Source organism: Panicum virgatum, chromosome 2K (assembly GCF_016808335.1).
Source record: "Panicum virgatum strain AP13 chromosome 2K, P.virgatum_v5, whole genome shotgun sequence".
NCBI lineage: Eukaryota > Viridiplantae > Streptophyta > Magnoliopsida > Poales > Poaceae > Panicum > Panicum virgatum.
The window spans coordinates 9,445,543-9,461,525 of NC_053137.1; the positions used below are offsets into that span (position 1 = coordinate 9,445,543).

General features: G+C 41.3%; 1 protein-coding gene across 1 annotated transcript; it reads left to right on the forward strand.

Annotated features, from left to right (window-relative positions):
• Positions 1-4,601: 4,601 nt before the first annotated feature.
• Positions 4,602-7,549, forward strand: LOC120665560. The gene is made up of 2 exons (XM_039945157.1): positions 4,602-4,755; positions 5,908-7,549. The coding sequence occupies exons 1-2, from the start codon at positions 4,753-4,755 to the stop codon at positions 7,327-7,329; spliced, it is 1,425 nt and encodes a 474-aa protein (XP_039801091.1). The 5' UTR covers positions 4,602-4,752; the 3' UTR covers positions 7,330-7,549.
• Positions 7,550-15,983: the final 8,434 nt, after the last annotated feature.

Consider the following 15,983-nt stretch of genomic DNA (forward strand, 5'->3'; position numbering starts at 1 on the left):
ACGTCGAGGGGTTGCCTCGAGCGAGGCGGAGACGCAGGGCGCGGTCGAGGGTCTCGATGGGAGCCCTCGAGCGAGACGGAGATCACCCCGCGAATCCGAGGGGGCTGCGAATGGGCCGCATGCTAGGCTTCTTTGAGTCATTTCCTTTCTTTCAGATTAGAAAGAGGTTGTAGGCCTTCGTGGGCCTAGTTGCCTCGTATGTGTTTGCGTTTTTAGGGTGATTTTAGTACCCCGATTAGGGTGTCCCTAATCGTGGTCCCCGACAATGATACAGTCTCATCCACGCAGACCGTGCAGCCCGTCCTACCTTTGACCTGTCCCGAAAGGACAAATAGAGCCTGGTAATTAGGGGCGGTGGTGAAGATAATAGCTCTGAGATTAAAGGTCTGCCGTGTAAAACCGTCAAACATATCGATACCCTCCTTCCATAGTGTTTCCATCTCTTGCATCAAAGGTTCAAGGAAAACATCAATATCGATGCCAGGATGCTTGCGTCCTTGTATAAGGATGGACAATAGAAGATATTTTCTCTTCTGGCACAACCATGTAGGCAGGTTGTACATCGTCAAGATCACCGGCCATGTGCTGTGCGTACTAGTCCTTTCACCAAATGGATTCATTCCGTCCGTACTCAACACAAATCTAACGTTCCTCGGGTCCTTTCCAAATTCCAGATAATACTGCTCATCGAACTTCTTCCACTAGCAAGCATCGGCTGGATGTCGAAGCTTTCCGTCGCCCTTCTTGCGCTTATCTGAATCTCACCCGCACATCAATTCAGCATCCTTTGGGTTCGAGAAGAAGCGTCTTAGACGGTCGGCAACCGGGAGGTACCACATAACCATCGCAGGAATTCATCTCTGCTTCTCGGATATGCCTAAAGTAGTGTCTGGTGGCTCCACTGAGGCACCCTGCCTCTTCCTTTTGTTCCTGTCTGTTGGACCTTGGTTATCGCCACCACAATAACTAGCATTGTTTTTGTATCTATTTGTAGAACATGCAGGGCATCTGTCCAAGTCTTTGAAAGTATCCCCACGATACAAAATACAATGATTTGGGCATACATGAATTCTTTTCACACCCATTGTGAACGGGCTGACAAGCTTCTTTGCTCGATATGTGTTTGCATTCAATTTATTTGGCTTTGGAAGCAACCAGGCCAACATAGCCAGGAGATCATTGAAGCTACTATCTGACCAGCTGTGCTTAGGCTTTAGGGTAAATAGCTCAAGTACAAAACGAAGAATGGTCCAGTGTTTCGGACATCCTTTAGATCGCTCGTATATATTTTCCTCTGCTGATTTCTTCACCGTCTCGAAGTTTTCTATCCCCTTTGCACTATCGACCAACAGCTCTACTTTGATGTGCCGCAACAACTGGTTCAGGAAATCACCATCGTCAAGTTCATCGCTATCATCATCACTGCCAATATCGTTGGCCCCCCTCCAAACCATTACTATAGCCACCACTAACAACTTCATCATCACTGCATGCATCATCATATTCATCAAACAATATATTAAATTGGGGGTCTTGCAATATTTCTTCGAATTGATTCTCTCTCGGAGGTGGTGCTTCTTCACCATGTTTATTCTAGATCATGTAGTTGTCTACGAAACCACTAATCAAGACATGCGATCTAATTATAGTTGTATCGCTAAATACTCTCATATTTTTGCAGGGTTTGTACGGACAATGTATCAGATGTGTCTTCTCAATTCTTGCATGGTTTTCCGCAGCTTAAATAAATTTATTAAGTTGTTCACGGAAATATGCATCCGTCATTCGTGCTTTGTACATCCATGTCCTATCCATCTCTAAACACCAACAACAGAAAATCAATAGATAATTTGAACAAATTAAAACAAGCTCTTAAATAATATTGGGAATAAATGCTAAATAACTCAACAGCTAAGAGTAGATATTGGAAACAAATAAAAGGAGAAAAAATTCAAACCCCAACCCATTACATTATGTGAAAAAATGGGAAATCAACTCTTTTTCTCTCTCCTTTATATATCTAGTAATTTGTTTTCCTAGAAATGAGGCTAAAACAAGAAGATTGGTTGAAAATAATTACATAATTATGCTCTCCATCTAATTTAGCATAACTTTATCCAAAAACTTAAGGCAAATCGTGGCTTAGATGGTAAATCCATCCAATGGAGATATTGATCTAGCTAGGGAATGTGAGAGCAATTTAAGCCTTCAAATTAACCCAAAAGCATAGGAAAACCATAGAGTTAGCATCTAATTACCTCCTAGTTCAAAACCTTCCCTCCTCTATTTTTGATTTATGGCATTTTCGGACAACACCTCCCCCAAGAAGAGAGAGTTCTGTTGCGAGGAAGAAGAAGGTCTCGTGCCTAGATATTTATGATTTTTTTCAGAAACGGGTGCCCCCACAAGCCACCCCTAGAAACATATTTCCAGGGGCGTTTGAAGCCATCAGCCGCCCTTGAAAATGGGGCTCATTTTCAGGGGCGGCTAATGGCACCAGCCGCCCCTGGAAATTAGATCTTTAGGGGGCGGCTTATGGTATCAGCCGCCCCTAAAAATGAGCCCCATTCCGCCCCTAAAGACCTATTTCTAGAGGCGGGTCAACTGCTACAGTACCCCACTCCTTTTGTAGGAGCGTTGTTGAAAATCATTTCTGTAGTGTTGGTGTGGAGCGGCGTTGACAACTTTGTGCGGGGAAGTGGAGACCCCCATCCTTCATGGATAAGCTCCTTAGTGGAAAACGGGATCAATGTGACTGTGATTGTGTCCACGGAAGAGACTTGAATACGGGGAAGCAATACTCTTTGTGAGTGATTCAACAACGTGGATGTAGGTGTGCCTTTGTGGCTAACCGAATCACGGGATAAATCCTCGTGTCAAGATTTTGCTTCCTCTCATCCCCTCTTTACGTTTCCGCATCTCATATTGCAACTTATGTGTCTTTATTTTCATAGAGTAGTATCTTGATATGATTAGCTATAGGTTGCTAAACTCTTTTGGGGATGAGGGTTTCACGCTAGAAGAACCGTAGTTGTACATCTAGATATCATATTTTAGTTTAAGTTTTGTGCAAACTAGTTGTAGCTATAGGTTAAGGTTTTAAGTTGCCTAATTCACCTCCTCCCCCTCGTAGGCTACGAGCACCCGATCACTTTCAAAATCAAATTTAAAATAGGAACTGTATTCAAAATAAAACTAAGCAGGATGTATTCAAAGTTTCAAACACAAAACCGTTAGCTGATCAGAATTCTAATAGTTCTTTGAAACTTGAAGTTCTACTCCTGATTTTTTTTTTACAAATGATCGATATATATTCGTGAAACATGACAGGACTAACCCTGCAATTCTTCTGTACATGTATAATAATTTTGAGTTCAGAAAAATGCTCATGTTTCCAGTACTAGCTAATTCAAAATTTAAGCTATCAGAAAATACAGATTCCTTTGGCCCCACTAACTTTATCTGCTCTGAAAGCAATAAACATCCTTACTGCACAATGTTCTTCTCGCACCACGCAATCACCGATTCGCTATTCTGCTTGTTTTATCTCCGTCAGCTTCTCCTTGCCTTCACTTATTCTCTCCTTCACAGCTCCAAGAACCTCCGGTCATGGCGACAAAGCTTTTGAAGATATTTTATCCACCTAGCAGAGTCCCTTGAACCAGTTCTTTGTTGCCTTCCTCCCCGCAAATACAGGTTTGCAATAACTAATCTGGCTTTTTTTCTTTTTGCCCCTGTTTTCTTTCTGAAAGCTTGACAGTGGCTGTCAAGTAATTTATTGAAAGTTTGAAACTAAGAAAAATTACATCACATCGATCAGTCGTCAAATTTAAATATTACAACAAAAAACAGATCAAACATCAATAAATATCCTCCTCTACTCATCTATATTCACGCACAATGTTCTTCTCTCACCGCACAGTCACCGATTTGCTATTCTGCTTGTTATATCTTTGTCAGCTTCTCCTTTGCCTTCACTTATTCTCTCCTTCACAGCTCCAAGAACCTCCGGTCATGGCGACGAAGCTTCTGAAGATATTTTATCCACCTAGCAGAGTCCCTTGAAGCAGTCCTTTGTTGCCTTCCACCCCGCAAATACAGGTTTGGCTTTTTTTTTTGCCCCTCTTTTCTTTCTGAAAGCTTGACATTGGCTGTCAAGTAATTTATTGAAAGTTTGAAACTAAGAAAAATTACATCACATCGATCAGTCGTGAAATTTAATTATTCCAACAAAAAACAGATCAAACACCAATCAAATATCCTCCTCTACTCATCTATATTCATGCACAAGGAAAAAGTTCTTTTTTTTTTGAGATAAAGATGAGGGTCAAGCCACTCAAATTTAAATGACTATAAAAGACCCCCCAATCCGGGTTTCTAGCCTGTGACCTCCCACACGGAGAGCTTTGCCCTTAGCCACTAGACCAAAGACTGGTTCTTAAGGAAAAAAGTTTTTAATTGCACAGTTACAACCACCTGTACTGAGGTCTTCCTTTCTGACATGCAACCAGAATCCTATTGAAAATTTGCAATGTTTCAATCACACTGCATCTTTCTGCCCCCTGTTCAATTTCAGGTTTCTGCAACAAATATTATTTGAAATATACATCAAAGCACCGGTTCTGCTTCCTTTCTGCCCAACTGCCAGCTTGCTAATTGATGTTTCTGCAAGCTGTTCAAAGAACCACTCCTGCAACAGCTTTACCGGATCTCTTTGGTGCATAGCAGATCCGCACCTGTTGACAAATTAAGATGGTTAGTTTGTCGTGCATCACAAGTTATTCTAAATTTAATTATGTTTGAAATTATTTCATAACTAGTCTATCAACATGTGCTCCCACACGGGGGAGTTAGAGATATCTAATAATTATCTATCTCATGCTCTCTTTAACTAACTAAATATTCTAATTAAGTACTATAAAGATACATATTTATCATTATGTAATTGTAATAAGTGTGACAAGTTTAGTTACTAACAATTTTTTCTCACTTTGCATCACACCTCCATATATGTTTAATATGCATTTAATTGAACACTTTGTTTGAGCTATGTGAACAACATAAAAATTGGTATTCTTATCTCTTCTCTTATACATGAATATATGGTGACACACATTATGGTTAGTTTTTTTATATAAATAATAGCATAATAATATATTATTATTAATAAAAATAGTAATTTAGAATTTTATATTGATGCGCTTTAAGATTTTATTATAATAATATATTTTTTATTCAGATTTTGAATTTATTTTAACTTTTTATTATGATATCATTGCATAATATATATATATAAAAAACTTTAGGGGGTTATTTGATATTAATTTATAATGGCATAAGTGGGTAATTTACATGAAAATTATGGGGCTACTTTAGATTATTTTTTATAATGACAGATGTGGGTAATTTAGATACATATTTAGCGGGTTATTTTAGTCTATTTTCATAATGGCAATGGTGGGTAATTTATTAGAAAAAATAACAGATTCAATGGCTATCATGATTAGAGTTGCTTAATTGATGGCGGGATATTTCTGTTTTTTGTGAGAATTTGTAGGATTTCTCTATTTGTTTAAACTGTCCATCTAGGATCACAAATGGCTTCGTCTGGAGGCTTCAAAAGGAGCCTTCAATTAGTAATAGCAACATAGCGACTCACTAATTACAATTGTTAAATAATTGGAGGCACAATTCAAAAACATAAAATTGAAAATGAAGTATTCCTACTGACAAATCTCGATGTTTCAAGTTTTCAACTCATCCTAGCAATGAATATAATGTTGATGTCCCATTCCGAACTGTGTAGTAGCTAGATGTTCTTGTTGAAGGCATGAATCACCTTGTTCTAACCCAGTAATGCTTAATTTTCCTTTAGCTAATAAATACTTCTAAACCTTATACGTCCAGGTAGACCACGCTCGTGAGGAAACGTGGATTGTCAACATAAGAAATCGACTAGATGAACAGTTCGCCGATCTAACTAAACTAAAGCCCGCATTAGCGGCTCTAGACACCAGCAAGGACAAGCCATCAATATACTGGACTGGTAGCCATCCCGAAAGGTTTCCTGTCGGTATCCTCCTCCTCAAGAGCTCGGGCAATGTGGCTGAAAAGGACCACATGTGGGAATATGTTGCGTTTATGACCAGATGGCTCGGTCTCGACGTGACTTTGTTCCTTAGATACATGAAGGAGAGGGAAGATCTAGTCAAGAGCTACTATCACTCCGGCGGTGAGGATTATCAGAGGTACTTTGTTTTTAGAGAAAGCAACGCTCTCCAGGAGTCATTGCTGATCGCCGGTTGCTTTTTAGCTACTGCGATTCTCTTGTTGCAGAAGGTCCGGAATGGTGCCGAAATTCTACGAGGGTCCAGAGGTAACAATAGTGATCCAGCAGATCAAAGGTCCCTGCAATTTTCAATTCTATACCAAAGAATAATGAAAGATCAGATAAAGACCAAAATCGACATGTTGCGCATCAGAAACCAGATTCCGTGGTTTGTTGTCGAGGCTGTATTTGCACATTCAAGCTTAAGCGGGCTGTTTGGTGCCACCCGCATCGACAGACTAGCAATGTCGTGTTTTGATGATCTCTACCCTAGAGTGAACAAATCCAAGGTTAAGGGCGGCAACCTCCCATCCGGCGGCTTCAAACATCTACTGCACATCTTCCATTGGACCCGGACACCCGAAGAAGAAGGCAGGTGGCTGGTGCATACAAAACCCGAACAAGAGCAGCAGCCTGCAAAACGGTTTGCGGAGTTTTACATTCCTAATGCAATGAACTTGCTTGAATCCGCAACTAGTTTTAAACGGCTCGACAGTAGCTCGATCGATGTGGAATACTCTAACAAGAGAATATCAGCACTTATGCAAGTAACACCCCTGCACTTGTTCTCATACAGCTACGAAATATTCTGCCAGCTTCTGAACTTTGAACAGCGGTACCCGGCGTATGGGCTTCCCGTGACAGCCCATTTCGCATGTATGAAAAGCCTATTACAGACCAAAGAAGATGTTAAACTATTTCAGAAGAAAGGCATTGTGAACATGATGAAGGGGGAAGAGAATGTTCTGAACTTTCTATACAACGTAGGGTGTTTCTTGGTGGATGAAGTAAGAGCCAGCATACCCGATGACCTCGACAGCCTATCGGAAAAGGTGATCGAGCATCATGAAAGAGATGTCAGTATAGCGTACTCGGAGTTCAAGAGCCAGTTCTGCCCCAACCGATGGGTGATCATATCGGTCCTCGCCGCCATCACTTTGTTCGTGCTGACATTTATTCAGACAGTATACAGTGCACTTGCCTATTACAAAGGTTCTTGATCGTGCTGCTAGACACCACCGCGACTGGCCACTACTCTTCGGTTGATTCCGGCAGCACAGCTTGCCTTTTCGGTTACTTTTTATATATTGTTCATCATGAATTGTTTGTGTGGGATTTTTCTTTAATCTGAATTGTCATCCTGGTTCGGTTGTAAGCATTCGGAACTTTGATGGCTGAGACCGGATTCATTTCCTTAATCTAAAAAAAGAATTGTCATCCCGGTGTTCTCTATCTCTCTCTCTTTTTTACTGCAACTCCCTGTTGTGCTATCTTACTTGCATTTCCAACCACTAAATAAGGATACGTATAGAAAATAGGTGAAAAAATAATAACACAGTTAGATGGCTCATGCCAGAGGGGTCGCGCGATCCCTGGTAATCGCGACGGGTCGCGCGATATCCTTGTCCTTTTAAGAATTGTATGTCTCGTCATAGAGGCCGGATTGGTAATCCTTTATCTAAAAAAATTCCAGTCTGCTACTTCTCACGCCGGAGTAGTTTTAAATTGATTATCGATTCTTTTTCCTCGCCCTGTTCTCACGACGATGTTGGAGAGCCTGTGAAATTAATGTACCATTGAGAATGTAAAATTCTTTGACCTTGTTTGGTTCGTGCTAGAAAGTTCATGCTAGGCACTTTGACCATTAACTAAGAGTATTAAATAAAGTCAATTTGCAAAACCAACTCCAGAACCTTTGCGCTAGGAACCCTGAAGAATCTAACGAGGTCTTTGACCGTGTAATTAGAGGATGTTTACTGTAGCATCATTATCAAGGTTTTAAATCTCCGGCTATAGCTTCCGCTATCTCCGACTATAGCTGCTTGAAAGAGATTTAGATAAGATTTTTCATGTGCAATTTAGCTCTTAGCTGCCGCTATAGTCCGTTATAGCCGGCTATAACCTGTTTTTAGACATAGATCGCTAAATGCTTTAACCGGCTATTTAAAACATTGATCATTATAGACAATTATCAATTAATTACCGTCATTAGATTCATCGCGAAAAGTTACATACATCCCTAAAAAAATTTTATAAATATATTTCATTTAGTACTTTATGCATGCGAGATTTGTTTTTTGAAAAATATGCGCACTAGAATTCTAGTGCGATCCAAACAGGGCCTTTGGAGATGAACGAATTGCTGCTTCTTATTACTCTCGTGATGGGAACGAAATCGCTCTCTGAGTCTCTCTGGTTTCAAATTGTTCAGTTTGCGATTTCGACGCCCAGCATAATTGTCCAACGTCCATCTCTGTCTGGGGTTGCATCCCAGCTTTTTGAGGTGGTTTTCTACAGAAGCTTCTGACCCTGCCACTCGTTGTCATAGCCCACTACTGCTCTGGTTTGTACTCTGTTAGGCTTTATTTCCTTTTCACGACTCTTCGTGATGATGTGTTGTGTCAAATTACGTTAAAGAAAAAAAATGGTGTAGCGTCGTAACGTCAGATCTGCTTGTATTTGTTTAACCTGTAGACTCTTCGCCGCCGAGCACGCCTCGTCCCCGGACTGCCGCTCGCAGCTAGGATCCGCGGCATCCTGAACCATACTATCAGTGGAAGCGAAGAGCTCCAGCAGCTGGCCTCACAGCACTACGAACAATCTTGGGCACTCAACACCGGCCTGCTATCTACAGATGGATGCGCCATGGCTAACAACAATGGTTGCAGGGCGGTCGCAGATGCAGAGCTGGGCAAGATTAAGCTGGAGGAGTCGTTTGACATAGACAGAGTCCCAAATGGCGGCATGGACAGAGTTCAGGAGAAGGAGTTGTTTGACACCGGAAATGATCCATCTGACTCCTTGTGGAACCTGCCACCTATTTGCCCTCTGTCTTGCAGGTCTTTGATGTATTAAACTAGATGAAGATTTAGCAGCTTCGTATCTCGGTGTCCCTACCTTTTGGGTCCGTTTTCTGCTCCTAAGAGCCAATTCCGTACCAAAAAAAAGTGTATGAGGACTGATGGCCAGCAAGCAGAGTAATGTGATAGATATATTTTTCATCTAGATGAATGACATTTACAGAACTGTTCTTCTTTTTCCTTTTGCTTTTTCTTCAGGAAAGTTTTATCTCCGGACGGCATAGAGCCACCAGAGAGTTTTATCATTCGGTCATTCCTATGTACAACAATAATGTAAAATTTTGTGGTGAATTTTTAAAGAAATTAGGTATGAGATATTTTCATGGTACATCTGTAGACTTAAAGTAGTTTTTTTTACAGAATACTGGTTCTGAGGGGAACAATTATTATTTGATAGGCAAAATCTATATTGAACGATATTTGCAAGTATTTATCAACCAACCAAACGAAGGTTCCTTTGATGGTAAGTTTAGCGGAAATACTTATGAAAATACTGATTTTATGTTATGAAAAAGTTCATTTTACTACCCTCGTCAATCCACTTTGTCCGCTTAACCCGTGAGTAAAATTTAGGCTTAGTTTACTCCCTCGAACTATTTTAATAGGTAAAATCTACCCTCCAATGAGATTTTTTTTTGTTTTTCTTGTACAAGATGAATTTTAAGTTAGAATTATTGAGTGGATAGAGGACATGATTCCATATGTTACAAAATTAAATTAAGAATTTTTCACAGTTATTTTCATAGGTTAGAAAGATTTAATACGAAATTGGTCTTGGTGATACATTTCTGCACGAAAAGTAATTATGAAAATTCACAATTTATTTTTGTAGCATAGGGCATCATACTATAAGTCACCTTGCAAAATTTGAAGTTTAAGTTCCACTTGTACGTGGAGAAATAAAAAAAGAGAAATCTCATTAGGGGGTATATTGGACCAAATGAATTAGTTCAGGAATAAGTTTTGTTAGGGGGTTAAGCGAACAAAGCGAATTTGTGTGAGGAGTAAAATGAACTTTTTCCTTTATGTTATTTGCCAAGAAGCTCGTATGTATAAGAAAAATCTAGCCTATTATTATTAAATACAAATATTACTTAATCCATGATATAGTGCATTTTTTTGAGCCACCATTTTCACAAACACTCCCCTTACAACATGAAGTTCGCTAATATGGTACCTATCTAGCAACAATTATTTGGGGAGCCACGGCGTGTTGAAGGAACAGATATGCACAGAACAACATTATAATAATGTGCAGAAAGGTCATACTAGAGCAGTGTAGTGTGAACATACCAGGGGATCGCGCCTGATGATCGCAGACTGATGATCGCGCCTCCTTGGGCATCGCTGCCACATACGGACAGGCTAATGGCATCCCGCACGACGCGCTATTTCTGGGCCAAATTCGCAGGTGGACAGTGAGGTAGTAGGCATCCCAATGGCTGAACCACGAAGCAAATCCCCGACGAAACCCTAGGGAGCGCTCGGAAGAGGGGAAACAAAAAATAACCTGTGCCCCGGTGAGCCGACGACGAATTGCTTGTGTGTCAGTGGCGAAGCTACATGTAGCTGTCGGGGTCGTCAGACCCCGATGAGTTCTGCAAATCTATCTATTATATTAATAAGGGAGTGTTAAAAGAAGCCACCACGTTCGCCGAGAGAGTCTAAAAATTCCCACATTAATCTAAAAAAGAGAAGGATTTTAGCCATTGGATTTTATGAAGATCTAACGGTCCAAACTAACTCAAAGAGTCCACGATTAATAAATAGCTTATCATGGAATTAAATCTATTATATTATTAAAAAGTGTTAGGGCAGTCCCAATCTACATTATCTATGGATGGTGTCTATGCTGCTAAATTTAACCATACGGTTTCTTAACGTGGCTCCATTCTCTCTCCTCAATCTAATCTTTATGCTTCATCCGTCCTCCCATCTCTCTCTCAGCAATGCAAGGAGAGCCTAATCCTTGCTGTTTGGTCCTCACGATCTCCTCTACATATGCTCAGCCAAGCATCAATTTCGGCAGCTAGCACTCCATACCGCCGCTCGGTGCCATGGGCCTGTGTGCGTGCGTGTCAAATTAATCCTGCTACCGCCAGGTACGGTGTTACCAGCATATATCACTCTTTCCTATCAATTCATTCCAATAGCTAATGATTCATGTAATCAGACTTCAATTTCAAACATCCAAGAGTCAATTTCCCCTAAAAAAAGGAGAGTCAATTTGCTAGGCATTTGATTTCGGACACTATGTTTGATTTTTCATCTATGGGCGTTGAATGCGACAAGGCTGCCATGGCGGTGTGGCAAGCTCTGCACGAACCAGGCCTTGGCAGCGATCTTGCGCATGAACCAGGCCTCGGCAGCGAGTTGCGCACGGGTGGCACCCTGGCACGCGAGCAAGCACGAAGGTGGCGAGGCCACGTGCGCACGCGCGAAAGGCAGCAGCGAGGTCTGTACGTCCAGCGCTAGCATGTGTGTGCGGCTAGGTCGAGTGTTAAAAAAACTATTATATTTGTTTAAAAGAGTTCAAAATTTCCACATTAATAAGGAACATCACGTTCATGACAGAATCTACAAATTCCTACGTTAACAACAAAGTTTGAAAATAAACTATCAAATTCGTTGAAAGGGTCTAGAAATTCTCACGTTAATTGAAAAATAATAAGAATATATACTGTTGGATTTTATAAAAAATTACATTCTAAACTAACTCAAAGTGTCCATATCAAATATGATGAATAAATAACATATTATACAATTAAATTTGTTATATTAATAAGAGGGTATTAACATCAAGAGGGTCTAGAAGTTCCCATCTTAATTGAAAAAACATAAAAATATACATCGTTAGATTTTATGAAGATCTAACGGCCTAACTAACTCAAAGAGTGCATATCAAATGCAATTAAAAATATATTATTATGGACTTTTTTAATAAAAATTAAGACTTAGGATATGACCAAAGAGTTATGACCGAATATTATTACTAAAGAGCTAATTTCGGAATTTTAAAATGAGGAATGATATTATAAAGACAAAATGCATGATAATAAAATCGTAGTTCATTGTTGTCATTAGATAGAAGGAATAACATCTGTCCTAGCTACCTCCAAAAGACCTAAATGACAATGCCAAAAAAATAGAACAGAGGAGGTGGCGCCAACATCTGGATGTTCCAACAGAAGCTAAAGATGTCGAAGACTTGGGACGTGGTCATCCGGTGAGTTTAGCAAAAGGCCATTGAGAGATACGAGATGCGTGCAAAGAAATCGGATCGGAAATACATGTATATTCCTTATTTATGTTAAGTATACTCTCCCACTTAGTGTGCAATCATATTTGAAATGTGATGCACGGAGCAGATACATGGTGTTCTACGTAACAACAGCCTCATGGGAAGTCAAAAGAATATATGGCGCTGCAATATGGTAAAAATCAGCTTAGGTAAATAAATAGTAAAAAACTAAATTATAAAAAATGAAAAATAGCATTTCATTTCCAATTGATATTTAGAAGCAAATTATACTTAAATAAAGAGCACAGATATTAAAATTTTCATGCTATTGCCACTACAGGTACAACTTCATTTTCTTCTTTTAAAATGAATTAACCATTGTCTCAATTACGTATGTCTACAACTTGCTTGATTAGTTGTCTGGCACTGTAGATTATAACAACTATGTAACTGCAATTTTCATTGGCTAACATTAAATTTTTTTATGGTACCAATAATTTGAAAAAGTTAGAAAGATGCATGTTTCTACTTTTTATCAAATTATAAATAACCAAATAAATATTAATTATTACATATCAATCACCATATATCGAAAGCTAAGTAGTGATTTGACTATGACATTCATTGAGTCTTGCATGCCCTTCATTATATGTCAACATCTCAAACACCAGTACGTTCGACGGTAACACAAGTAACCCTAACAATTATTAGGGTTTTATTTGCTGGGCTTCTCCAATAGTTTGTGATAAAGTTCTAACAAATGCATAAAAATAAAATAGCTTCGTCCAAGAAGCCCAAATGAAATCCTAGAATAGCTTGCAATATAGAAGAGGAGAAAAAAAAATAGCTTCACCGGCTTCTTCTCACTCACTAAATTGTAAAGTGTTCTCAAAACTACCACATTGCCATCAACAAGATAGTTCGCTAAATATTTAAAAACGCAGTTTCAACTCCATAAAAAAATTTGTTTCACCTTTAAAATCAAAACTAAAGAAGTTTTAGGAGAAAATGATTGGGAGCTGGTTTGGGGAGCTGTTGGAGTCCGAAATTTGCTGGTTACTTCCAAAAATGAGTTTTGGGAATAGATTTAGGGTACTTTTGGAGATGGTCTTAGTGTGCAATTTAGAAAACATGTTAACAACTAAAAAACTATTGGCATGGCCATGGAGAAGTACAATTTAATAGCATTTTACTAAAAAACTATGAGTAGAAAAAAGTTAATACAACTAAGATTTTGAGAGAGTGATGATGACCATAGAGGAGGGTGAACATAAAGAAGTAGATTGTACCTTGCCGGCTATAAAAATAAATTTATAAAGCATGTACACGACACGTGATGGAGAAAAGATACCGCAGCCATTAAATCAAAATAAATGCATGTATGAATAAATTTTAAAAACTGCAGATGGAAGAATAAAAATAAAAACTAGCTACCCGCACTATTTGTGCGGGCCACCTTGCTAGTTCCTATGTATAATACTGTTATATATGTACTAGACCCCATCGTCTCAATGGAGCCGACCCCGGCGGCAAGCTCGGCTGGCTTCGCCCCTGGTGTGTGTGTGTGGTGGGGTGTGTGTGGGGGGAGGGGGGGGGGGGGTGGTGGTTCACCCTGCGGCCAGGCTGGTGGAACCAACGGGCATGGGCCAAATTCCTCTCACACAACATAATTTTTCTTACTCTATTCCAACGCGTCCGACGCTTCTCCGCCCCGGCGCGTCGTCGCCGGAACCTAGAGGAGGCGGGGCAGCCAGCCACGGGGAACTGATGATGATGAACGGTAAGCCGCAGAGCATGCAAGACCCGTCGGAGAGTAGTTTCTTAACTGAACAGCGGGGGCATCCGTCGAAAATCTGGTCAGAAGCAAAACTATAATCATCAGTACGTAGACATAGAAAAGGAGACTGCAAGTCGTAGATGTGAAGATCACGGGGATAGAAAAATAAACGAACTGGCAACAAAAGTCTTGTCCAACGCCTGTGTGCATGCGGCACGCCAACAAAAGTACATGCTATATATTGCCTCCGAGTCTCACTTAGTTACATCTGGCAATTCGTACTGCAGGATGAAGCATGCACGCCTCCCAGTTGTTCTGATTCATACGCAACATAACACAAAGGGAAAACTTGCATTGGGAGTTTGGGACGGTCCAAGATAACACATTCGACCAGCACGCCGGAACCATCAGATCGACACACAGGCAATAGGAAGTAGAAATGGAAATACACACACACACACAACAAACATTATTGCAACCTCGTTCACCGTTTAGACACACGTAATGGAAAAGGGGACAGCAGGAAACAAGCAAAGTGAAGGAAACCACCCGGACCGACTGCTGGCGGTGTACGGAGCTCACCGCATTCCGCGCTTCAAAACAGGTTTGTTTGGATTCTCGATAAGCTGGCCCCGCACGTCTTCCAACCACACCTGGCTGGAGGGAATGCGCTCATCAATCATGACTTGCTCGAGGCTGCGGAGAGATGATAGCCCAGAAAAAGAGACGTCGGAATATTCAGAACATAGCAGCTCAAGCTTGGGTGCTTCTCCTTCTTGAAACTCCAACGAGCTGATGCCTGACCATCCTAGCAGCTCCAGCACTGTCAAACTCGGGAATGATGCCTCCGGACCGGAAGTGAAGCAACAAGGCACTATAGTCAAGAAAGACTCGTACTGTAGATGAAGGATGGCCAGGTTTGGTAACTTGCCAAGGACTTGTATGGTGCCATCCACCTCCGTTAGCCTGGTGCGTGATAGCTTCAACTTGACAAGGTTCTGGAGGCCTGCGACCCAGTCTGGCAATTTGCCCAGAGTGCCCTGCAGCTTGAGGCTCTGGAGGTTTTCCGGAGGCGAGCGCGGTCGGTGTCGGAGTTCTTGTCGAGGTCGCTGAGCTACGCCAGAAAGGCCTTCTCCTGCTTCTTGGCCTTGTACTGGAAGCGCTTCTTGAGTGACTCCTTGTCAAAGCGTCCTCCCCGGTCACGACTGCGGTGCTTGTGGCGCCGACGCTCCTTGTTGGAGCCTCCCTCGTCGCGGTCGCGGTGGCGGTAGTAGTCGAAGGAGTTGTTCTGGCCACCGCCGGACTTCTTGGGGCAATCGGCGATGAAGTGATTCAGATCGTCGCAGTTGTAGCACCCGGGGTTCTTCTTCCTCTGCCTGTTGTGGTAGACGCGCTGGAACTTGCTGATGAGAAGGCACAAGTCGTCGTCGCCCAGCGTCTCCAGCTGCTCATCTGGAACAGAAGGCAAAGAGGCAAGAGAAAAGCCAAGAGCAGAGTTAGCGTTAGAGCTCGATCCACCTGGGCCAGTCACAAGAGCGACGCTCTTGGAAGGAGGGGCACCATTGAGCTTGGCTCGTGTCTTGTTATCCACCTCCGTGGCCTTGAGCTTGCTAAAAAGCTCGTTCACCGTCAGAGTCTCATAGCCAGCAGACTCAATGATGGTGTTCACCTTGAGATCTCACACAGAGCGATCAAGTGCGTAAAGCAACTTGAGGGCCTTCTCGTGCTCTGTGTACTCAAGGGCACCATCAGATCTGTTCGCATTGACCTTGTTCA